Genomic DNA, 26,324 nt, shown 5'->3' with positions numbered 1-26,324 from the left:
ATCATGTTGCAGTCAATTCTAGGAGTAAATTGGGTTAGTTGGTAACCAACAATTACAGCTTGCAATGAGCACTCCCAAGTTGTCAACTTTAAATTCTTACGGTTATCATCTCTTTATTTTCTGATCTATGAAGAATAAAAGTCTATAGGGAAAAATGGGATTGGAGCTAGGGAGTAGGCCTTCTTCCTTGGTAATGACGTCATTGACTGTTTATCTTCTTATCTTATACATTACGGACGTTCCTTTAAAAGATAATTACGTCCTACTCGCATCCACGTGTTAATGCAGTCGCGCGTGTTAGAGACTATGTTTTCCTGTCTGATTCAGGAAGCCCCGTCCCATGCACTAAAGACACTAGTAAAAAAAAGAGCACTTAAAACGACATTGTCCTAGCATATGGAATAAGAGACGTGATTGTTTGTTTGTTTTACATGTTTCGGATGTTCCTTCAGAGTTGAAGATAATTACTTCCTAGTACAAACCTCCCGCAGGACGACGGGGGATGGGAGCGGGCAGGGTTTGAACCCTGGACCATCGATAAATCTGAACGACACTCTAGCGCGCAAACCGCACGACCAGGCATCCATCCACGTGCCTTTATCTTTGTGTGTTTCTGAGTATTTTATTACCTTGTTTTTTTTTTTGTAGGCCTATTAGTAACTTATGGTTCACAGTTTTATGTATTACAGCTTCTTTAGTTATTGTTGTTTTGTTTTTTTTTAATTCTCGCGTCGTTAGCAACTTGTCTTTTGAATTTTATCTGGAATATTTTCCTCCCCCCTTTCCTATACGTTTTAGTCCTCACTTTGTTTCTATGACTTTTTATTTGGCATCGACTTAATCATACCATGAGCAATTCGTATTAAACCTAACCCCCACCTAAATACAAAAAAAAAAAAAAAACAAGCAATAGGAAAAAGGATACGTTTTAAAAACAAAGCTTATCAGAGGGAATTACTGCGGGGTTTACCTCCCTTCCTGTTTTATAAAAAAAAATAATTAGTACTAAATGATTAACTAATTGGTAAATTTTTGTATTGATCCGTGCATTGTTATCGACTTGGAATAATGATACAAAAGTTCAACTTGATCCGAGAATGGGAAATGGAAGAAACAACGTATCGAAACGTAATAGGCTAAATCTCCCCCCCCCCCCCCACACACACACACCAATCTATCCACTTCTCTCATTAAGTAGCATTTAGTTCCCTTTCTTTCGAAATCAAACAAAATAGGCCTAATTAATCACAATTAATTAACTAACTGTTTATTATTTTTTAATTGATACATGTCGTGTCAGGTTTAATGAATCACTGTGCAAAGTTTAAACTTGATCCGAGAATGGGAATTGAGAGAAAAAAAAACTTTTTACCAGACAGACAGAAAACGAGCCAAGCATTCCAAGGTTTTAATTTTGGTCAGAGCACACATTGATATCTTCGAGGGTTATTGAGTCTCTCTTTCTATAGACGACTTTATAAAATTGGTTTTAGAACACATCGTAACGCTCATAATACACAAGCACATTTCAGGGCCGGCTCTAGCAGGTGTGGGGCACATGAGGTGAACCTTCTCGTCGAAGCATTGGGCGGCATTTATTACATGATCTGACAGATAATGACGTTCGTAAAAACATGGCCCCTTCCCTTTACATGGGACAAATACATCTATCCGTGGATCTAGTTGAGCTTAATTCATTGATCTGGGAATCTGAAGTTCAGCAGACGTGTGTTGTAATATATACGTCTTAATGACTCATCTATCCACATTGGCGTGGTTGAAGGTTTCAAATAGTTGGGTGTCACTCACTTACCCTCACCTATTGTGACTACAGATTGGAAGTTAAGTGCCGAAACACACACACACTTACACATATATACACACACACATATATATATATACAAGTTATGAATTATATATGACGTATATATATATAATAGCAGTACTAGAGCACGGTATAGATCTATTTATATATATATATATATATATATATATATATATATATATATATATATATATATATATATATATATATATATATAATAGCAGTACTAGAGCACGGTATACATCTATTTATATATATATATATAATAGCAGTACTAGAGCACGATATAGATCTATATATATATATATATATATATAATAGCAGTACTAGAGCACGGTATAGATCTATTTATATATATATAATAGCAGTACTAGAGCACGGTATAGATCTATATATATATATATATATATATAATAGCAGTACTAGAGCACGGTATAGATCTATTTATATATATATAATAGCAGTACTAGAGCACGGTATAGATCTATATATATATATATATATATATATATATATATATATATATATAATAGCAGTACTAGAGCACGGTATACATCTATTTATATATATATAATAGCAGTACTAGAGCACGGTATAGATATATATATATATATATATATATATATATATATATATATATATATATATATATATATATATAATAGCAGTACTAGAGCACGGTATAGATCTATATCTATATATATATATATATATATATATATATATATATATATATATATATATATATATATATATATATATATATATATCCCAGTCCAGCCAGGACACGAACCAAGGACCTCTCATTCGACAACTCCGTTAGGATGAGGTAAAATCAGCCCATAACCATCGACATTCACACCGAACAAAAAATAATCTAGATGTGCTCTATGTGATCGGTTGTGTTTAACTAGTCCTCGTGTCATTTACTGACATAGGCCTAGTATTGTGACACGAGTCTGTCAGTAAACGCGTTCAGCAACACACTCATGCTTATGAAACTGATACACACCTTGACTAAACTTTTGTGTGTGTGTGTGTGCCTCAGTCTGAACGTGCAGTGAATCGACAGTTCTTCGCACTGAGTGACACTGACATTAGACATTTGACCTTCAGTCTTGGACACATCGGACATAAGCCTGTCCCTGAAACATTGTAGATAGTGGCACCGACACACATTTTCTTGTCATTGTAGATTTGTCTCATTTCGGCAGATTCAACTTGGACACCATCAATATGGCGGGGCGTCACAGGGTACATATAAAAAGAACGTCTTTAGCGAGATCAGTCTTTGGCATCAATTTGAAGACTCACTCTGTCGGGTAAAAAGTTTGCACACGTTGTTTTTCCGACACCCAAATTCGAATTAAGCTGACATTTCGCGCAATTATTTCTTTTACCTGACAACACAAGAATCATTTTTTAAAAAATTAAACAATTAGTTTATTAACTATTGGTAATTAATTATTATGTTCGGTATCTTGTTGCTATATTAATCCTGTTTCTAATCTCTTCATTCGTGATGCGGTCTTTGGGACACCTAGGATTGAGCTATATCTTCATAACTATCAGTTCATGAAATACATATGAATATTAACAATGTAATACTAATAATAACATTAATAAATCTCCGTATCCCTTGGTATCAAGTCGTAAGTCGAACTTACAATACAACAGCATCGGCAACACTTTCGACACGAACATGTCTCTTCACTTTTGTATCGACGGAGTTGTGGTTGTAGTCGTTGACATTATGTAGTTCATAGTTTCTGGTATTCTTTCTGTACATCTATTGCCTAAGCGGACCAATTCGGGGGCCGATTCTGAGTTTGTTTTCCCACACAAACTGTCTTTGTAGCCTTCGTTATTTAATTTTTGAAATATAGCGCAATGGTTTTGGCGCATTCTATTTGAATCATCTCGTATATACGCAACCTGTGTAAAAGGCATGTTTGGCTATTATATAAATCAAGCAATATACACATTTCTTAATCAACTCCTGAAAGGGATATCATTGATAATCAGTAATGAAAAATACAATATAACTGTAAGCTCCTCTGAGTCCTTTTATTGGCACATTAGGCTTTATAAAACGGTAAGTTATTTTTTTTTAGTTGGTTCAATAATTTATGAAGTGATCTTTTTTTTAATTTTAACTGAACATCTTGCCACGCAGCACGAGTTTATGTGTGATATTTCAGCTTGATTGGATAATGAAAAGTTGTCAACAGTAACTCCTTCTCTCCTAACTGACGATACCAGCGTTGATTTAACCCCATTAAATGAAATTAATTTTTGGTTTTAGAAACTTTAATGTGTTACATAAAAGGGGCATGAGTTCTTCTGTAATTATATACCTCGTATAACATTGCCATATACACACAAAATAGTTATTGAAGTTTCATCCTAACAGAGTAGTGAAACAAAGGAGAAAAAAATGAATAATTCCATCGGAATGTGGAAAATAATTACGGAGAGAAAAGAGTTAAAGATTCAAATGTTTGACTGGGATAAAAGTGTGAGTTAATAGTAGGAATTAAAAAAATGAGTAAAGGAAATTATTGTGTCTTTCTTTCTCTTTCTTTAAATAGGAGGGGCGAGATAGAAGGCGGGGTTCATTTGAACAAGTTAAATTACTTTACTTTAATTTTAGTCATTTTGAACATTGGTCTCGTAACCTGGGCGCAGGAGGAAGGTTACGTTCCCCCCCCCCCCCCCGCCTTCCAACCCTTCACTAAATTATTATCGTTTGATCGTTCATGGGCTCATTACTTGTGAGGTAGCGTTTAGGTTACCGGGGCCACCATTCATTTGAATACATTCTGTGAGCCTACCAGCCCTCCGTTACTGCGAGACGACGTATCGATCCCTACTACCGTGAACACTAGATGTCCCTAATGAAGGTCTGATAGATCAAAGGCGAGGGACCGCCGGTGTACCATTTCTACGGCTGATATTACATTAGTTGCCAGGAGGGCTGCGTTTCGATTACCGCGTTGACTAAGCTTTGAGACTCTGAATCGAATCAAGTAAGGTTCCCCTGTCAGACCCTGTGATCTATGGGGCAGATGATTTAAAGGCCATCTGTTTCTGTGTCCAGCACAATGACCAACCGCCTTAACTTTCCCCCCAACTAATGTCAGATACCCTTTAGAGCTGGGTAGACTCAGAGACATCCTAAAGATACCGAAGTGAAAATCCCAGTCTTCACCAGGATTCGAACTACGGTTCGGAAACCAAGCGCTTTACCACTCGGCCACTCCTGCCTCAATCGATACAAGGGAAGAATAGATGTGGACACCTATTCTAAAAGTGCCTTGATTTTTCCTCAGGGTTACATATTAGACTTATCACTGCTGTTTTGTTTTTTTCATGACGTGACTACGCACGCTTTAATTAAACCAGTGTTTCTCAGACCTTGCATTTTTTTATTCCCTGCATGCATTCTGAGCTTTACAAAATCCATCTCCTGGTGTCTACAAAGCGCTATTTCTCTAAATAAGAAGAGCTCTGGTTGAGGGGGGGGGTGGGGTGTACGAGCCGATGCTGATGTCTGAGGGACATTCGAGGCAGTGGAGCATAAACGTTTGTAACGGCACTGATCGTCGTAAGAACATCTTCGTGTTTGAGATGCTGGAGGAAAAACCAGGCAACTGGGGTGGGGTGGGGGGGATGGAGGAGAAGACAAAGGCACACATTTAGACCAACTTTTTACGAACCTTATATCCTCTCTGTCTGTCTGTCTGTCTGTTTTGGTAAAAAGTTTGTACACGTTATTTCTCCCACACCGAATCTCGGATCAGGTTGAACATTTTCACAATTATTTCTTGTACCTGACAAAGAATCAATGGTACAATGGCACGGTATTGCGCTAATCAAAAACAATTGGTAAAAATATTTCTTATCGCACTCGTTTATTATTGTTCGTCTAATGAAGTCTAATCACATGACTATTCCAAATTGATACACGCTTAATTTAAGTATTTTAAAAAAAAAAATTCTTGTTTTAAAGTTCATTTCTAGGCCTGGCAGTTTAAAAAAACAAAACAGAATGTGGTTTTGTAGCGAAGGTCTGTGGAATAAAGCAATAAGTAAAGACTAAAAGATTAAATCTATAATTAGCCTGAAGTTAACTGATATGCTTGTTTGCATATTTTAATGAATGCGAAGGAATAAAGGCTTCTGGGATATGGAGTTGTATGACGTAGCTGCAGGGCGTTTTCTAGGTCAGGCCTTTTATGTGCAATTTTCTTTTTTCTCTCTCCAACATACGTAACCATGACGCGGATTCCCACCCTTTGACCTTTTTAGACTTCCACTGACCTATTTTTTTTCTTCTCGCCACATTTGTAGGACTAGATGTTGAAGTTGACCGATTAAATGGGTCCTCAAAGTAAAGTTTCTGATGTAGCCCATAAGCTAATCTAAATTTAGCTTCACGCAAATACTGTGGCCAATGGGAACTTGTGTTTATTCGAATACACTCGTTGCTAAAAATAGCATTGTCGTCAGGTCATTTCAGCTGATGGGCATTTTGATGTTCGATTTTATCCTCTTCTCTCTTTCTCTCTCTCTCTTTCTCTCTCCCCCACCCTCTCTCTCTCTCTCTCTCTCTCTCTCCATGTTTTATTCCTTCCTATCATCAGTTCAGCTCATCATGATTGCATGTGAAGCAGAACAAGAAGGGGTGAACACGGATGTCGCTTTGTTGTTGGTGGCATCTGTTGTGACTTTTTGAGTTTTCATTCATACGCCCCGTTGTCGCATTGTGAGACTTACATATGTATGGTTGAACAGCAGTGTCATGAAAGCCTGTGTGCTAAAAAAAAGGTAAACCTCTTGCAACTTTGAAGATAAAAGCGTCAGAGATGGTATGCAGGATAAAGAGAGAGAGAGAGATATTAAGTGTAAGTAAAAGATGTGTTAAGGAAGAGGATGTATTGTATGAAAAGCGGAAGGGGCTTACATGTAGGGCTGAATAGAGGACGAGAAAGAGTGTGTGTGAGAGAGAGAGGCGTATTACAGAGATAGGAGTGTGTGTGAGAGAGAGAGGCGTATAACAGATATAGGAGTGTGTGTGTGAGAGAGGCGTATTACAGAGAGAGGAGTGCGTGTGAGAGAGAGGCGTATTACAGATATAGGAGTGTGTGTGTGAGAGAGGTGTATTACAGAGAGAGGAGTGCGTGTGAGAGAGAGGCGTATTACAGAGAGAGGAGTGCGTGTGGGAGAGAGAGGCGTATTACAGAGAGAGGAGTGTGTGTGAGAGAGAGGCGTATTACAGATATAGGAGTGTGTGTGTGAGAGAGGTGTATTACAGAGAGAGGAGTGCGTGTGAGAGAGAGAGGCGTATTACAGAGAGAGGAGTTTGTGTGTGTGTGAGAGAGAGAGGCGTATTACAGAGAGAGGAGTGTGTGTGAGAGAGAGGCGTATTACAGATATAGGAGTGTGTGTGTGAGAGAGGTGTATTACAGAGAGAGAAGTGCGTGTGAGAGAGAGAGGCGTATTACAGAGAGAGGAGTGTGTGTGGGAGAGAGAGGCGTATTACAGAGAGAGGAGTGTGTGTGAGAGGCGTATTACAGAGAGAAGAGTGTGTGAGAGAGAGGCGTTTTACAGAGAGAGAGGCGTATTACAGAGAGAGGAGTGTGTGTGAGAGAGAGAGAGGCGTATTACAGAGAGAGGAGTGTGTGTGAGAGAGGCGTATTACAGAGAGGACTGTCTGTGAGACAGAGAGAGGCGTATTACAGGAGTGTGTGAGAGAGAGAGGCGTATAACAGATAGAAGTGTGTGTGTCTGAGAGAGAGGCGTATAACAGAGATAGGAGTGTGTGTGTCTGAGAGAGGCGTATAACAGAGATAGGAGTGTTTGTGTCTGAGAGAGAGGCGTATAACAGATAGGAGTGTGTGTGTCTGAGAGAGAGGCGTATAACAGATAGGAGTGTGTGTGTCTGAGAGAGGCGTATAACAGAGATAGGAGTGTGGTCTGAGAGAGAGGCGTATAACAGATAGGAGTGTGTGTGTCTGAGAGAGGCGTATAACAGAGATAGGAGTGTGTATGTGTGTGAGAGAGAGGCGTATTACAGACATAGGAGTGTGTATGTGTGTGAGAGAGATGTGTATTACAGAGAGAGGAGTGTGTGAGAGATAGATTTAAAGATGTATGTGGGGTAGAGGGGACGTGTGTGAGAGAGAGAGAGGTTTGTCAAATGTATAGAGCCTAAGAGGGGTGTGTGAGAGAGATTTGTGCTGGAAAATGAGAAAGGATGTGTGTGAGGAGGAGAGAGCTGTGTGTGTGTGTGAATCAGAGAGGGGAGGCGCACTAATGCATTGATTTTCTTTATAAAAGTCATTTGGCTTCGGCGTTTCCATAACAATCTAGATTCTAGACATTTCCATAACATTACCTCTCCCTTTGTTACATGTAATGCGCAAAGCAATCGCGTGTAGTCTGCGCATGTCACTAAAGCACCTAATAACCTTTTTGTATACATACGCCTTAGATAAGAGATCGCTTTGGTTGCTCAGACAGTGGTCCTCGCACTATTGCTGGCCCAGAACGAGTCTAACAAAAACTTTAAAAATCTATGTCTAATCTCAATACATGCCCTTCCAACCTGAATGCAACATTTACTGAGTGGGGCTACTCAAAAATATGGGGGTGGGGGGTGGGGGAGATTAACAGTTAGGCCCGATTACTTTAGCACATAGAAAGACAATTATTAGGTGAAGCTATTTTTTTCATAAGAATTCTTGGCCTATTATAAAGTGAAAAAAAATGCCTCTATAATGTCGATCACTTGGCCTACTAATAGAGCTATACATTTTAGACTCGTCGGTATCTATTTTTAGATTGATCAGGACACGTCATAATAAACGGGAGACAACCAAAAGGCTTGCTAGGACTGGGAATAAGGTGCACGGAGTGGTTGGTTAACAAAACGGTGGCGGCGCTGAAGTTTAATCCAGTGTTTCCCAAACTTTTGATCTATGTGTACCCCTTTTTAAATTCTTGTAATGCTGAGTACCCCTCGCCCCCCCCCCCCCACCACTTTAATTAATTAACAGAACATAATTACTAGGTATTTATAAAAAATCAGTATAGTTAATGAGGTTTAACGCGTACCCCCTCCATAGTCTTCCCCTACCCCTGGGGGTACGTGTACCCCACTTTGGGAAACACTGGACTCTAATCTGGTGAAGGCGTAACAAATGTATGTAACATTTTTTTTTACACATTTCGAGATGTTACTACAGAGTTGAATAAATCTACATCTTAGCCCAAACCTCCCGCAGAACAATGATTGATGGCAGCGGTGAGGTTATGAACCCGGGACCATCGAGACGATACAACTGATACAATCCGACTTTTCCACGGCTACCATGCCTATAGTTAATTAGTCTTTACATATTGCAAATTACCTTCGCTCATTATCGTTTTCCATTTAAGTTTGAGCACGAGAGGTCACCCCCAACTGAAATCAGCAGAGCCATCATAACAGACAGTCACTGGGATTGTTAACTGTACCACATACTCTCGTATACTCACGTAATTTCATCCATACTCCATTCTCTGAAATATATCACGCAGAAAGGCTAAATCTAATACCAAAATCTGTTGTTCAGTGCCACTGCTACGCCCAAAAACAAAAATTGTAAATTGTGTTTCAACATTTGCTTTTCAATTATACTACCCCAATAATGTTTATATTTAATATGCTCCCATTATTAATATCACCTGTTACTGTCTGAAAACATGGATACACCATTCCCTATAAATTTTGGTATCCCTTAGTGCTGTGTGTACTGCTAACATAATCTAAAATCAACAAGATAATCAAAGGAGTTTATGTTTTCATACAAACTCATAGTTGGCCCCTGTGGTTTTCAAACCTTGTTTAAAAAATTGTAATTGTATAAACGATGGTTAGCCAGGGTGTCATGTGGCCAGCACAACAACCAACCCCCTTTACATTTCCCCAACTAATGTCAGGTACCCATTAGAGCTGGGTGGACTCAAGATCCCAAAATTTAAAATCCCTAGCTTCACCAGGATTTGAGCCCGGAACCCCTTGGCTCAGAAACCAACCGCTTTACCACTCAGCCACCACGCATCTACTACTATAATGTTTCTATGTTTAAAATTTTTAAAAATTTGTTTCTGTTATGATGTTTTTAATGTGAAAGGGTTAGGGGTTTGAGAGGAAAGGACTAGGTCATAAAAGTGATACTTAGGACCTGAACGGTGGGTGCCTGTCATGTGATTCACCCCACAACTGAAAACCTGACCAGATTATATAATGTCAGCTGTGTCTTGGGATCACATTTTGTTGTGTCTCTTACCTTTTGACCTTTTTTGGTCTTTATGGTGGGTGCTACCTGATCACTGTCAGATCTCACGCTTTGGTGATTATTGTATAGAAAGTAGTTGCCCCTAGCAAATTTAATCTAGCTTCATTTTTTTTTTTCTTAAATACTGAGGTTTTATTAGCGCCTCCCCCCCCCCCCCCCGAAAGGGGAAAAGACATTAAGATTTGTGTGGAATGTCTGTCCGTCCGTCCGTCCCATTTAGATCTCGCAAACTAGAAAAGATAGTGAAAATCGGACATCATGATATTTTAGACCATTCAAAGTTCTGATGCAATGGCTACTTTTTTCTTTTCTGAAAATCTAATTTTTTAAATCACTCATAAAAATACACCACTTTTACAACTATTCATTTTTAATAGTAATAAACACTTGAGGCTCTTTGTTAGGGGAGAGAACTGCTTACCATATTTTTAACACATTTATGCAAACAATTATAGATTTTTGTCAAAATTTCTTTTCATACTTGTATTGCTAAGTTATGTAAGTTCTGTTATACTAAGTACATATTTACACACAAAAAATGTTTATTATTTTTTTTAAAGAGAAAAAATCTATTTAGTATGCATATAAGTCAAACAATTTAAAACAACAATTAATAGTAGTTTGTACAGCGCTGTACATTCCCTACAGAACACCAAAATGAAGTAAAAAATTATTTATTTTTTTTATTTTTTTTTTACGGATATGTTTTATTCTTGAGGAATAAGAGATTGGCCCTTTACAAAACAATTAGATCAATTAGATATTCATTATAAGACATTAGTTAGGCCAGGTTCACATCTAACTTCACATTCACTTTCACCTATCCTTTGGTCTGCTGGACCGTTGGGGCACCACACAAGATCTGTTAACCTTTTTTCTCCATTATTTTCTGTCATTTGTCTTTGATAGAATTTCATCCTGATAATATTGAAACATGCCTTTTTACCTGTCTGGGTGAACCACTTCGGGGGCCGATTTTGAGTTTGTACACACAAACTGTCTTTGTAAACTTGCTATTATTTCAGTTTTAAGTTTTGATTTTGAAAAAATGTTTCTATTTCATTTATGTTTCACTTTCATCTTTTACATTAACTGACATAATCCAACTTGTACATGGCTAATTTGCTTAGTAAATTAGACTTAACATGTTGAAAATAACCTTCATTTATTATCATTTTCCATTTAAGTTAGGGCATGCTACTATAAAACCCTTCCATCTTTCAGCTGTTTTTCTAAAGCATCATTTCCACCAACAAAGCAATGCAATGCATAAAAAATGAAATATATTTCTTGTAAATAATGATTTAAATAAACACATTATTCCATTATGATTCTTTCTTTTTAATCACCATTTAACATTTTTAAAAATTATTTTTATTATTTTTATTTTTTTCAATATACAAAAAGGTTTCTTTTTCCTTTGATGGTAATTGTTGTTTAACTACAGCTGCACCACTCATGAAACAGAGTTTCCCTATTTCAGCTACCCTCTATTTTACCTTTACAACTCATCCTGATGTCCCATAATTCCATACTCTCTGGCAGGCCACATTAGTGGAAGAAATAAAACCTTCAGCTTTAAACGTTTTTGTCAAGATAAAGTTTGTTCCTTCACCTATCCCTTAGCCTGTTGGATTGTTGGGGCAGCACACAAGATCTGTTGACCATCTTTTTCCATTCCTAAGTCTTTTGACTTGGATAGAATCTCTTTCTTCCCACTGCTTACTCTGTCTGGCTCTTCTTTTTACTGGTACTTTTCCGTGAAGGAAGGTCTTTGCAAGCCCTGAGGACCTTGTGATATGAAATTTGTTAAGACAGAAGAAAACAAACTATTTAAGAATGCTCTTTTTTATGTTTAGGAGATTCTGGCTCAGAGATGGAAGAAGACTTGAAAGATCCCTTGCAGTTGACAAAGGAGTTGGTCCTGCTGATTGTTGAGGCAAGAACTCCTGATGTGTCAGTGAAGGGTAGAGTTGAAGGCCCCCACTGCCCTGTCCTGAGAGGTCGAGTGGCCCACAAATGTACTGTTGACAAAGTAGAGGTCAGTTTAGTGTCAAACTTTCATTCCAGTTGACTTTGTGTGTTGCAAATGATAAAAACAATATTGAAAAAGTTTTAAAATATGAGAGATCCACTTATATTTGAGTTTTTCTATTATTAAGTCTAATTTTTAAGTTATATTCAAATTATATTTTAAATTTTGTTGCATGAAGTACAAAATATTTTTCTAAGTATGTCATTCTCTTAGATAAGAAGGTTCTCAATGAAAATATCAACAAATATAATTTATACAAAACATACAAATTTATAATAATAATATGTACATTCACACCAGACTCACTCATTATTTACATGTCAAAAGTTTATATCTGATGATTACTGAAGAGTAATTTAGTGTATATAATTTCATAAAGTATCATATATCATAGAGTTGCTTAAAATGGATGTTTCTATCCCACAGTGCATATAATTTCATAAAGTATCATATATTATAGAGTTGCTTAAAATGGATGTTTCTATCCCACAGTGCACCAGAGCCAGTGAATTCTGTTGCCAGACTCACCAGTTGTACCATAACAACATCCCTATTTGCTTGGACATACTTTTCTTTCCTGAATGTTACCATGGCCTACAGGAATCCCTGGCCACAGAAGGAAATGGAGCCCTAGCAGCTGAAGAAAATTCCCTCCTTATTGAGAGATGGACAATCAAAAGCTTGAGGAGGAGGTAATAAAAAATATATAGGTTAGGGTTTAGGTTTCATATAAATATTATCAAAAGTTGAGTTAATTTGTTAGGCTAAAGACATGTGGAGAAATAAATGGTTTTTGAAGAAGAAAATATTATATGTATAACATAGTGGAGGAGATGTGGTGGCTGAGAGATAAAGCACTTTGCTTTCAAACCAGGGGGCCCAGGTTTTCTTTTTTAATCCTGGTGAAGACTGAGATTTTTTTGCAGGGATCTTTCAGGTGCCACTGAGTCCACCCAGCTCTAATGAGTACCTGACATTAGTTGGGTAAAGGTATAGATAGAAGTTAGGTTGTTGTGCTGGCCATAATACACCCTCATGAACCATAGGCCAGAGAAACAGATGATCATTACGTCATCTGCCCCATAGACTGCAAGGTCTAAAAGGGAAAGTTTACTTTTTGCTATAACATTGTGGGGTTAAAAAAATATTTTGACATTTCTTCCAATCAGCTTTAAAAAGCATTATCTGCATACATATAATAAAACATTGGAAAATTAAGGATAATTTGCATTTAACAAGTTTTCTTTGGATAAGCTTTACCTTCGTTTGCTATGCATTTAAAGATGGATATGGAATCGAACCATTTACCTTGAAAAGTAGATTACATTAGGGGCATCAGTAGTTTGGACCCATTCAGACAGTTTAACACTGGCTCTGTTTCTATGTTGCTTAGCCACATTAGGCGTATTTAGTATTCTCAATGCTTTTTCTTGAGTTGTATTTGTATTGAACTTAAGCAGCATAAGGCTTTAAAGTCTTGCCACCATGTATGTGTTGCATTTGTATTATGTTTTTGTTGTAGGCAAGATGAAGGTATGTCTTCCAACTTATTGCTCCAAGCTGTGAGATCATATCTACATTTCTCCCAGATCAGTTCTTGGTTGTATTCCACAGGAGGGAAACTGCCTGGATATTTGGTATATAGGTCAGTTTGAGTTTGTTTTTTTAAGAGTAATTTTGTTAGCCACTGTATTGTTTCACCTAAAGTTTTAACATAAAAGGAGGGTTAAGGTTGTAATAATTTGTTAAGTCAAGCCTTTATGATTAGAGCTTTGCATGATAATAATGAAAACAGGTTGTTGTCACTTGACATTTATTTATAAGGGTTGTTATTTAGCAAACAACATCACCATCTCCCCTTCACCGTTTGATGTTTGTTACCCATTAGCCTAGAAATATTTCTCAGTCTTCCTTCAGCATGGCATCCATAGAGAGAAATAGGGAAGCTCAATAGGGAAATATAAAACACTTATAAGGAACTAAATTCATAGAAAGCTTCATATTTCTGTCACTATTTCCCCCAAACCATTTCTTAATTGGCTGTTTTCCCAATGAGGATCTCCTGTGTTAGTGGTTGTGCTTAGTGAAAGAATGTGACATCCTTCTTGGGTAGTCAGACCTGGCTCTCTAATCCTGAGTGCCCAAGTAGGCCACGTCAGAAAATGCAGCTATGTTAGATTGCATCTCTTTGGAACTATTTTAGACAGAAAGATTGTTTTCATCCAATCCAATGGAGAGGGCCTAAAAGACAAACTCTCAACTCTCATGACAATTTACATATGTGGTACCCATTAACAGCTCGTTGGACTTCAATTGTCTTTGAATCCTAACAAAAAAAATCACACCAATTAATCCACCTTGATCTTTACTAGTGTAGAATTAGGATGTTGGATCTAGATATCAGGGGTGTTCTACTCTCTAAGAATAAATGTATATATAAATAAATACAAGTGAAAGTTTTTTTCATATGTATTTCTATCATTCACCCACAGAGTCTATGCACCTGGTGAGGAGGCCAACCTTCAGTTTTCAGAGCCGCCAGACAAACACACTTTCCCAGTTTGTTCTGCCAAACACACAGAGGTGACAGTCAGTGTACTGTCGCTCAAGAGACAACCCAGTGTCCCCATCCTGCTATGTACTCTCAGCAAATCCTCTGAGAGCCAGTCACAGGCAGCAGGAGACAAGTGGCAGCATGATGCTACAGATGAGGCAGCTCGAATCAGTTCTTCAAGATTTGTACAGAATGGGAGCTCTGTGGAAGCAGGGACCCACTCTGCATCCTCGGCAAAGTCCTCCAGAGGTGCAGTTTCTAAGAGGGCTGGTGAAGAAAAGAACGGCTGGTATAAGCAAAAAAAATCTGATTCAATTGGTGGTAAGTCAGAAAATTATCCACCAAATGATGCCACAAACTACCAGAAGCTGCAGGCTAAGTTCTACAATGAAAGCTCCACTCAGAAAAAATTAATGACTGACCGAGAAGGAGCAAGGAAGAAAGGCAACAAGGTGAAGAAAAAAGATGGAGAGAAAGATGAGAGAATAGATCAGAGGAAGACAAAGTTTCAAAAAAATCTTGACCATGACATGTTCAATTGGGAAGATACAAATGAAGACATGTTTGACCAATCTGAGTTGATGGTAGGACTTGTTGCTGGCAGCGCAAAGGATAAAGTCATGACATTTAGTGATAAGTCCATAGGTACTTCACAGTTGGCAGAACATCTTTTTTTAAGTCAACACAAAGACTTTGAACTCTTTCAAAGAAAATCTTGTGAAAGGGCATACATAGATAAACTTTCCAAACGACTTGGCACCAAAAATCACAGACAAATAAAAACAGTCCCTGAAAGCTGCCATCTTGGCCAGACATTTTTGGAGCCAGCTGCCAAGTTTTCAGAACATTCATACAATAGTTCAGAGACATTTATGGATGGTATGAGTGCACAGGATGTGGTTGGAAAGTTCAATCGTGACTCCAACTGTTTCTCTGAGTTGTCAATCATGGTTCCACATGTTTATGATATTTATGAAGACTCGGACAGCACGCCAGTGCCATCTCCAAACCAGATGACTATTAGTTTTAAAGGCAGACCTGATACAACGATGGTAGAAAAGGCTTGTGATCTGAGCTACAACAACACCTTTTCTCAAAAACCCATGGTGAGCTGCTCGGATTCCTGCTCTTTTTCATCATCTGTTCCAAAAGAGACAGAAGCAAAATATAGCCCCAACTCTCTCTCCACTTACCAGGATATAAGTGGCAGAGCAGCAGCAACCAAGGAAGTCTCCAGTAAAATTGTGATAGATGGACCAATCTCTCAAAACAAACCTCATGCTCCCTGTTCTAGAAAACTTTTCCAAGATAATTTGCTACCACTGGTATCTTATGATGCTAACAGTGACTCCTTTGTCCAGGTTGACCTTTCAACTCAGACGAAAGTGTTGCACAGTCCAAAAGTTCTTTTCTCCTGTGATATTCCTCATGACTACAGCCATATTCAGCCATCTCAAAAGAAATGTATCGATTTTGGTGAAACATGTGAATCCCAGTACTTCAAAGACAAACTTCTTAGTGGTGTTCTGGATGTCAGCTCTATAAGCAAATATATGTCCTGCTTAAATGCATTGTCAACAGACCTAGCAGATAAAACCTCCATGGATGTGTCTGACAACACAATTGTACAAGCTGACTCAGTGAAGTTTGAAGACTCTGAAAGCTCTTCTAAGCCTTGTCCTGGTATGCATAATTCACGAGATGAATTCATGTACAATTCGAGTCACTCCTTGAAAACTACTTGTCATGAAGGCTTTGCTGAAAGTCAGGCAGTAGGTAGTGATGACGTGCTCCAGAATGTCTTGGAAGACCAGCATACATGCACAAGCTCACCAAGTTTGTCTTCTTCTTCCTCATCGTCCTCGTCAATATGTGTGCCTTCATCTAGTCTTCATGAAGTATCATCTTCAGAGCAGCTGGTTTGCCCAGATGGTCTTGTGACCGAAACATCTTTCAAGAACAGCATGGATGCCACTTCAACATCAGCTGTCAATCCTTTTTTATACAACAATAAAGAAAACAATGTTACCTTAAGTCTTTCAACAGATAGTGATAGGCAACCTTTAATTCAGGCTAAAGTTCATGACCTTAACTCATCTCTAAGTCCAACCAATCTTATAAACTCAGTCATACTGACCTCTGGTCAAAATGGAGCCAATCACAGCAATAGCAAGCACTTATCATCTGACCAATCAGAGTGTCTTAACAGTTTGCTAGCGCATTGTGATGGTCAAGGTCAGTGTATTCCCACCCACACACCCACCATTAAAGAATCCAATAAATCATACTCTAGTCTTTCAATTCATTGTGATAGGGATGTCCGACAGTCTTCCCACCTTTTGTCAACTTCTAGCAATACCAATCCACTGATTGCCAGTCAAACCAGTTCCTTCTGGACTGAGAACTCATTGGAAACTGACTTTATCAAATCAGACATCGAAACGGCTACCAATTCTGGCAATTGCATAAATTCTGACACTTGTGATGTTAATCAGAGAAATATATCTTCAGAATCTCATTCAAATACTTCCAAAAAGACACAAAATGGTTCCATGTATGTACATTCTTCAGTGCCTTTACAAAAGGACAATCTTTGGCATAACTCTAGTGAATCTAAGACCATCAAGGTCACCGCAGAGGCTGTAAAGTTTGGCCTTTCCTCCAAAAGAAACAGCGATGATGCCAATGTGGTTTTCTACTTGTCAGACAACTCTGCTTCCCAATCCACAAACGTATCAACTATGTTTAGCACTGACTTGCACACCGTTTCCACATCTGACATGGTGTCAAGCCTCTCTTTGGAGAGCAACCCAGAAATAAGATCAAGGACTAATTATGAATCCAAGCCTATGTCTGGCTCCCCACCCTTGCATGGTGATCCTCCAGGCTGGACCTCTGTGCCACCTCACCGGACAGTGTCCACCCCTAGCTGCATGGACAGGGAAGAAAACACACAAGGTCAGAGGTCTGCTCAGCCTGGGATGATGATGGTAAAATTTCATTTCTTTCTTTAGGTCAGTTTATAGAGTTTTAAAATTCCCTGCGTTATGCAAACATCTCTGAATGCCAACATAAAAGTGCACTCTTGTCCCCATCCAATAGTAGAAATTAGTATAAAGGAAGAATTTGTAAGAGGCTTCTAAGCTATATGTTGGGCACATGAGAAATACATCCTAACCCACCCACAAAAATTCAGTCTCCATTTATTTGAACTCAACGTTGGCACCCAATTGCTTGATACCACGATTTAAAAAAATTAATCAAGAAGAGAAAAAACATTAATTATTATCTCTTAAGAAATATTTGAAGTCAAACAACAACATTTACAATTGTTTATTTGTTAAAGAAAAGAAATATTTTTGTTACATTTTTACTTGAGATTTTTTTATTGTTGGCTGTTAAATTATTCTTCATGTAATTTTCAGATTAACTAATTCACTTTTCTTGTTTAACTTCCAGAGGAAGGTCGACACCACCAGTCAACTAGGCTTACGTAAGATGGCAGTGAAGAGTGCTTCTATGATTTTTAACAGTCGCTCTGGTCTTCCTACACAGTCTAGTCCTGTAAGAATTTTTTGTATCACATGCAGATAAAAGATTTTTAAAAAATAATTTATGCTTTGCCTGCATCCCTATTCCTGTGCCGAAAGAATGTCAATTTTTTTAAAGTGACTATTTCTTTTTTGCAACTTTATAACCAATTTTTAGCAGCCCCCGAAAGGGGAATACACACTATTAAAAATTTTTTTTTTACAAATGTATTGCTAAATTAAGTAAGTTCTGTCATACTAGCTACATTTTAAAAAAATGTTTACTTTTTTTTTCAAAGAGAAAAAAATCTAATATGCATATAAGTGAAACATAATTTAAAACAACAATCAATAAGTAGTTTTTCATATTATCGCGTGAACTGCAGCGTAAAACAGAGGAAATTTATTTTTTCTGGAGGCTTTCAATGTGAGATGGACCCTTTATAAAACAATTAGATAATCATTATATGGCATCATTTATATCAGGTTGACATCCAACTCTGACTTCATTTTCACCTATCCCATGGTTTTCTGCACCGTTGGGGCACCACACAAGATAGGTCAACCTTCTTTCTCCATTCTTCTGTCATTTGCCTTTGATAGGATTTCATTCTGATATTCTTCCTGAAAATATTGAAATCTGCCTTTTTACCTGCCTGGGTGGACCACTTCAGGGGCCGATTGTGAGTTTGTGTTTCACACACAAACTGTCTTTGTAACCTTGTTTATATTAAGATTAATGTTTCTTCAGTTTAAATGCTAATAGGCATAATTTATGTAAGATCATGTGACTTTTAAATGAATAATTCTCACATTTACAAATAAGAATCAGTGATGACCTCATTGTTTTTTAGAAGAAAACCTTTGTGCATTTATTTTTAGCCAAAATAAACGAGATTTAAATATATTTGTCAAATAAAGGATTGAGGTTAGGGAATTAGTAAACCTGCAATATTGAGTATTATTATTTGAAACATGAAATAGTCACTCTTTGGAATTGCCAAGATTGTGATTCCTTCAACAAAATTCATTGTAGTCCCCTTAACAGAGTCTGATGAACATTTTTTTAATAATGTGGCAGGTCTGCAGCAGTACCTCACTCTGACAGATTCCTCTCTGTAAATGTTCAAGGCCTTGACGATGTCTGTGAGGTCTATTGCCTCCACCTTTTCTGGTGATATCACCATAGGGAATATTACAATTTTAAACAAAAATCCATATTTGCTTACTATTCTTCTTGTGTTTTGAATTATTTGATTGTTTATTGATACAGTTATAGAATTTATACTATTACTCTCTCTCTTTGCTTAGAATGATGCGAAAAGAGTGTAGCTGGCAGGTGCCAAGATAAAAAATGACATGAATTATTTTATTTGGATATTATGTCAGAGCCTTTGAATGGATGTCGAATGATGTTATTTGTTTTTGAGCTAGAACTCAACTTTGATTTTGACAAATTTGGACATTTGAAGACTTGTCTAAATTTAGATATTTGTAGACTAACACATTTTTTTTTACCTTGTTTAATTTATTAACCCAACTTTCTTTAAATTTTTAGGCACCATTAAAAAGGAATCCAGGGGGCAGTTTTGATTATGATGCTAATCTTCTAAACACAAGAGCTCTTAAAAAGTAAGATTTTCATTCTTTCATATATTTTTAGAGACAACAGGTTTAGTGATACAGGGTTATGCAGCTTGATCTTATTCCTTACCAATAAGCAAAGGGATGTGTTAAATTCTGTGACAATGGAAGTGGGTGATGAAAATGTTTAAATGTGCTTAGAATTTAAATCTGATGATCCAAATCTTTGTTAATTCAATTTTATGAAATGGAGGCATGATGGCTGATTGGTAAAGCCTTGTCTTCTGAACCTAGGAATCTCTGGTTTGAATCTCAAAGAAGACTGGAATTTTAATTTCAGGATCTTTAGGATGTCTCTGAATCCACCCATCTCTAATGGGTACCTCACATTAGGTGGGGAAAAGTAAAAGGGCCTGGTTGTTGTGCTGGCCACATGACACCCTCGTTTACCATGGGCCACAGAAGCAGATGACCTTTACATCATCTGCCACATAGATTGTAAGGTCTGAAAGGGGAACTTTACTTTATTTTCATTATGAAAAAAAAAACAAGTTTTATTCCTCAGGTAGAAATCATGATCACACAATATATCATAATGTCAATAATAGATTCACAAAAGTAGACTCAACATGAAGCTTGAAACTTATTGACTCACCCGCTTTATTGTATTCTCTTGTATTTATGTCCTCTCTAATATTGCAACTCCATTGGCTATTTTTAGTACTATTGAAATATTACTGTTGTTTCTTAAAATGTAAACATGCTATTGATTATACAGTTAAAACAAAATTGGCAGTTATTATGTGACAAATAATAATTTTAGACATTTTCATTGAATACTTTCAATTACTGAGTTTGACAAGTACATTTAAATTAGTAGCACTTACATATTAAAGTAATTTTCAAAATTTCATTCACTAAAAATGGCATTTTTCTTGCAGTGCATTTTCATGTTCCAAGTTGGCAATGAACAGAAGTGCCAAGAGTCCAGAGAATGAAGAAGAGAGGAAAAGAGCGCTAAGTACAAGTGCACCAGCATCAACCAATTGTTTGCTGGGAAATTTTGAGGTTATATATTTTCATTTCTGCTCATTTTGAAGAATTAGTGAAAGGGCAAGATCATAAAGAATGGTATCTGTTTCCATAACTAGAAATGTGGATAATAATAATAATCTTAATTATCCATTAGGAAATTTGTCTTTACAATTTGTGCATTACATAAAAAAAAACAAAAAAATATACATTCACACCTGACTGACTCATAATTTACATGCGAAAAGTTTATATCAGATAGTTTTATTTTATTTAGTGATTTGATAGCCAGGGGAACAAAAAAGTTTTTGTGTCTGTTTTTCTTTGCTATCAGTTTCTTGTATCTCATTTGTGATGGTAAAATCACAAAATCCTGACCCAAAGACTTATCACTTATCATTGATGCCAGTTTTTCCACTAATTATGACATGAGTCTTCTATCTTGGTCTTGGGAGTTGGTTTTTTTTTGTTCTTTTGATAAAAGCATTTAGTCTATTTAAAACAATCTTGTTCTACTTAATTCAAGGTCACTGTAATTTTTTTTCTCTTCTCCTTAACTACACACAGTTACTTCTAGACTCCCACTTTGTTCAGCACTTAGTGAAGCAAGCTCTCTTCACAGAGATAGGTCACAGTCATTTTTAGTAGCCTCTTGCCAGCAGCTGCCCATAGATTATAGGACATCTAAGAAAGTGTGACATCTTGTTACATGTGGATGGCCTTGTTTTTGCTTTTTTTCTTTTTGGCTGACTTTTGTAAACATGTTTCATCTTGTCTAAGGATATGTCCTGCAAATTTACAACAACATAGGTTCACCACTTCATTTGGAGGGGGGAGGGAAAGCCAGTGTGGGAAAGGATTTTTATATTGGTGACATGATTTCAGTTTGTTTTTCCTAGGATCCTTCTCAACCATTGCTGGTTGCCATTTATAGCCTCTTTTCAACCTTTATGGATGACTTCCACATCTCGCAGGCGTAGGTGGCCTTTGGGACAATGATTATATTGAAGAGGTTGATGTGGTCTCCAGGCTAATGGATTTGTTTGCCCAGATATTGCAGATGGGATTGCTATGTATTATAAGTTTTAAAAGGTTTCAAGAGGGAGGTCAGTTTGGGACTACTGTCCTGGGGAGAGAAGGCTCTCACAATAGAGAAAAAAAGCTTGTTAAGTTTCATTGGTTAACATGGTTATTAGTTTTTAATGAATTGTATTCGAGTTTAACCAATTACTACATACTTTGTTTAAATAATTTTATTTGTTGGCAATAAGTTTTTAAAAGGTTTGACTGGGAAAAAAAAGTTTCTTTTGTTCTGAAAATAATTTGGGGCTTCTGATACTTCTACCTCTGGGGACTTCCAGACATCCAAGTCCACCCCCCTAGCTGCTACTAGGCTTTTCATGTGACTGTTTTACATGGTGCTTGAAATAGAAAGTGCTTAACAAATCAGTCAAGACTAAAGTAAAAGTATATACATTTTGAGGTACAAACTTACCTAAAAATTTCATCCACATATTCTAAATTACACAGTTCCTTAAGTTTGACTTTTATTTACATCATTAGGTAATGAGTCTTTATCTTTTACCTTCTGTAGGAATCTATACTGAATGGTCGAATTGAGCCTGTGGGTACAGTTGAAGGTTTTTCTGCTGAGGTTGGTGCCAGTGGTTCATTTTGCCCGAAACATCTTTATCTTCCAGTCTCAGCATTCTTCTTTGCATTATCCGAGGATAACGCTCCATCACCTTATTTGGTAAGCTGCTTTGTGTGCATGCTTATGTAAATTGTTTCCTGATGCATCCACCAAATATGTTGCTTCATGAGTTTCAAAGTGTATTTTGATGTCGAGGTATCTTTTACTGTGGCCAACAAAAACTTTCAGTAATCTGTAATGCTAAATTCCCATAATTCATTTAAGTAAAAAAGTGTTTTTAAAACACTAAAAAAAGTTTTATGAAATGTTTACATGTTTTAGATGAACTAAACTAAAATGAACTAAAGAAGTGTGGCCTAGATCTTCTTGGTCCTCATAAATGTTTAGGACTTATTTCTCTTCTTTGTTGAAAGAATGTCTGTAAGATCAACAGAGCTACATTTTGATTAGGTTTTTTGTTCATTCTTACTTTGAATTCTAGAGTTTAAAAAAAAAATTTTAAAAGTTTTCACAACTACAATGTGCATGTCTAATGTGTTTAATATTTGTCCAGGGCCATATAAACTTGGAAGTTGTCAGTAAAAAAGGTTATCACATACCAAAGAAAGGAACTGTTCAAGTTGTAAGTAGATATAGTTCTCCTCTCTATTTCTATCATGGTTCTTAACCGTACGAATAAATGTTTACACATTTCCTTAACAATAATCATAGCAATAATAATAATATCTTTATTATCCTTTGAGGAAATTTTCATACAATTTGTGCATTACATATAACCATAGCAAATGAAATATACCTTCTACCAGTTTCACTCAACCATTACTGTACATTGACTAAGACATTACAGAAATATTCTTCCACTTTCTTTCAGACTTTGTTTAACCCCAATAAAACTGTGGTGAAAATGTTTGTAGTGATGTATGACTTGTCAGACATGCCAGCCTCCTCACAGACATTCATCCGCCAGCGCACGGTTTACAGCCCCACTGACAACAACTCTACTGCTCCCTCATTTCTGCGATATCTCATACATTTAAGGTATGTTCAGCCTCGGCTCTGTACTTCAATAGTTGGCAACAACATTCCAAGATGTAAAACATAGATTTGTAGGTAATCAATGGCTCAAACCCTGCCTCACTTACGTTAGGCCATGACATTGTGGTCAGCTTCAACTGCAAAGAAAGATCTCAAAGTTTTTGTACTGATTGCCATGTGTCCATAACTGCAGGATGGCTTTCTGGCTACTCTGGCCTGCCACTGTCATTCCTTACTGCTCTGCTAGATGTTTGGACTAGAGCATAATAATCTTTATTTTGGAAGGAACAACTGAAACTTGCCAAATAAGACCACTGAACTTGTGCTTTTAATGAAGACGACTTTGCTTTCTAAATTTTAAGGAGTTATGTAGGCACCTGTCATATATTTTAAATCATATTTCTGGTATTTGACAGATATGAGAAATTTGAGTTCATGGTTTCAACACAATACTAACCATTGCTGGGTTGTTGAAGTGATATGAACTTAAGGATTATTATCATATTATAGTCATTGTCTTATGTTCAGTTACTCATGTCATATGTTTAACTACTCATTTTCTCAACAGATGTGCTAGCAGCCGCTCTGGCAAGATTTACCTCCATACTGATATCCGGCTGATTTTTGCCAGGCACAAGCTGGATATTGATGCCAAAAATATATCCTATGAGCTCAAATCTTACACTGAAGGACCAATTAACCCAAAATACTCCCCTAAGAAATAGTTGCATATAATGTTAACAATTTATGAAAAAAACAAAAAACTAATAGATTTAAGCTATTAGATTTATAAAGCTGCAATAAATATATTATGATTAAGTGCATAAGAAACCAATGTTGATACCAATTTAACACCATGTTGGCATAATTAGTAAATAATTGCTTTACTATGACATAATCAAGGAAAAAATAAATTTAACTATTAAATAGCTGGATGTTCTCATGTTTTACTCAAGGAATCACACCAAACTTTGAAATGATTCATATTTATGTAAGAACAACAATCTAACATCTTATTTGAAAGTATTATTTAGCATAAAAAAAACTTAATTTTTTAATTCTCTTATTAAGTTTAGTTAATAAAATCTTTAGTTTCTATACAATTATCATTTTAAAGTGTTGATACTAAAGTATCTATCCAGTTATCTAATAACCCCGCCAATTATCATAATATCTCTATTGTGACTTGTTCAGGATTCTTTTTGAATTCTAATATTGTCACATTTTTTTAAATTAAAATAAAGCCCCAACAAAAACAAGCCATGTTCTTTTGAATGGATTGATTTGATGACATTATCTTTATGTTTGTTTTATGATTTGACAGCCATGTGACCGGTGTAGAAGTTATGCATTATTGTTCTGACAGTGATAACATTAAAACGTATGGATAAATTAAATGAAAACATGTGTTAAATTTACAAAAGCTGAAACTTTTGTTCATTTTTCTAAGTACATATTTCAATAAAAAAGTTTAATATACCCTCTGCTGATGTACTGACATTTTCGGATGTATCCTCAATGCAAAGTTGGCTTTTTCTATACTTGAATTAAGAATCTAGGCCAGTTTTGATAAGTGATGAAGGATTGATATGCCTCAGTTTTTTAAAACAAATTCCAGTCACAGGTCATGTTTATGGGAAAAATGAAATGTGTCATAGAACATAAAAATTTGGGAACCATTGGTCTTAATGTTCATGTCTGTAGTAGTAGTAGTACTGTCCTTTCCCTTCCAGTTTAGGATTGTAATTATTCAGATTCACGCGCCATTTGAGCATGGAATAAGATGCCTGTTTTACCCTGGAAAAATAATGACTTAGTTATGTTTACATTTTAAGTCTCTAATTAACACACACCACTAGATTGATAAATGGATACACATAGGATGTAATTATTTTTTTTCTCTAATTTGTTAAGATGCTGCATTCATTTCCAGCAGGTCTACCTTTATTTTAAGTCTTTACTCTTGAGTAAATCTCTTAAAATTTTAATGTAACAGTATCTGAAAGTCTATTATTTTTTCTCTTGTCACTACATGAAAGGAAGAATACACAGATTTTTAATATTACTCATATGGATCTAATATTCTTATTATAGTCAAGCCAGGATCAAGATTCGTACAGAAAACATAACTCATTAAAATTGTGTACTTTCAAGAATGTCCATTGAAGAACTTATGTGGTAGGTCTGCTGCAATATTACACTGTTTTGTGATGAGAATCTGTTTTTAGTATATTTGGGGTACCATAGATATTTGTTGTATATTAGTCATCATCACTGCGAAGTTACAATGGAGTATATAGTTAGTAAATTTAATTTCTGTAGCTGCTAAAGTTCTCCTTACAGATCTTGGGGTCCATGGAGCAGATAATGTACAGCTAACATAGGTGTCAAGAGGGCTAAGTACGACACTTGGCTTGTCTTGGCTACCTACGAAGGGGTGTTCACTGAGGGCCTAAAGGCAGCACGGAAAACCTTCTCCAAGATACCCCCCCCCCCCCCCCCCCCCGGTCCACAAATGAGATTGGACCATAGCACTCTGAGCATGCTATAAGCATGGAAGTAGCTCTATATAAAAGCTATTATTATTATTATATTTCTGGGGTTGACGGTTAACAAGAATGCCAGCACAACAACCATATGTTTTTATTTTGTTATTATCATTTTACTACTTTTATTTCTGACAAAATGAGACTACAATGACTGACTCATATGAGTAGTAGGCTATCACTA

At 36.6% G+C, this 26,324-nt stretch overlaps 1 protein-coding gene across 1 annotated transcript in view; it reads left to right on the top strand.

Annotated features, from left to right (window-relative positions):
- The window catches only part of LOC106077991 (atos homolog protein A-like), a 38,665-nt gene extending 12,629 nt beyond the window's left edge, over positions 1–26,036 (top strand). The window contains exons 2-12 of the mRNA XM_056017075.1: positions 12,030–12,211; positions 12,698–12,897; positions 13,728–13,850; positions 14,698–17,749; positions 18,219–18,323; positions 19,848–19,921; positions 20,815–20,941; positions 22,500–22,658; positions 23,113–23,181; positions 23,431–23,597; positions 24,163–26,036. Coding sequence (XP_055873050.1) covers positions 12,030–12,211; positions 12,698–12,897; positions 13,728–13,850; positions 14,698–17,749; positions 18,219–18,323; positions 19,848–19,921; positions 20,815–20,941; positions 22,500–22,658; positions 23,113–23,181; positions 23,431–23,597; positions 24,163–24,319 — 4,415 coding nt within the window. The 3' untranslated portion in view covers positions 24,320–26,036. The remainder of the gene's footprint in view (positions 1–12,029; positions 12,212–12,697; positions 12,898–13,727; positions 13,851–14,697; positions 17,750–18,218; positions 18,324–19,847; positions 19,922–20,814; positions 20,942–22,499; positions 22,659–23,112; positions 23,182–23,430; positions 23,598–24,162) is intronic.
- The last annotated feature ends 288 nt before the right edge of the window (positions 26,037–26,324 follow it).

The sequence above is a fragment of the Biomphalaria glabrata genome, chromosome 18, assembly GCF_947242115.1.
Source record: "Biomphalaria glabrata chromosome 18, xgBioGlab47.1, whole genome shotgun sequence".
In the NCBI taxonomy this organism is placed as follows: domain Eukaryota; kingdom Metazoa; phylum Mollusca; class Gastropoda; family Planorbidae; genus Biomphalaria; species Biomphalaria glabrata.
The sequence above is the reverse complement of the archived record's forward strand: the minus strand, read 5'-3'. Positions and strand labels throughout refer to the sequence as shown.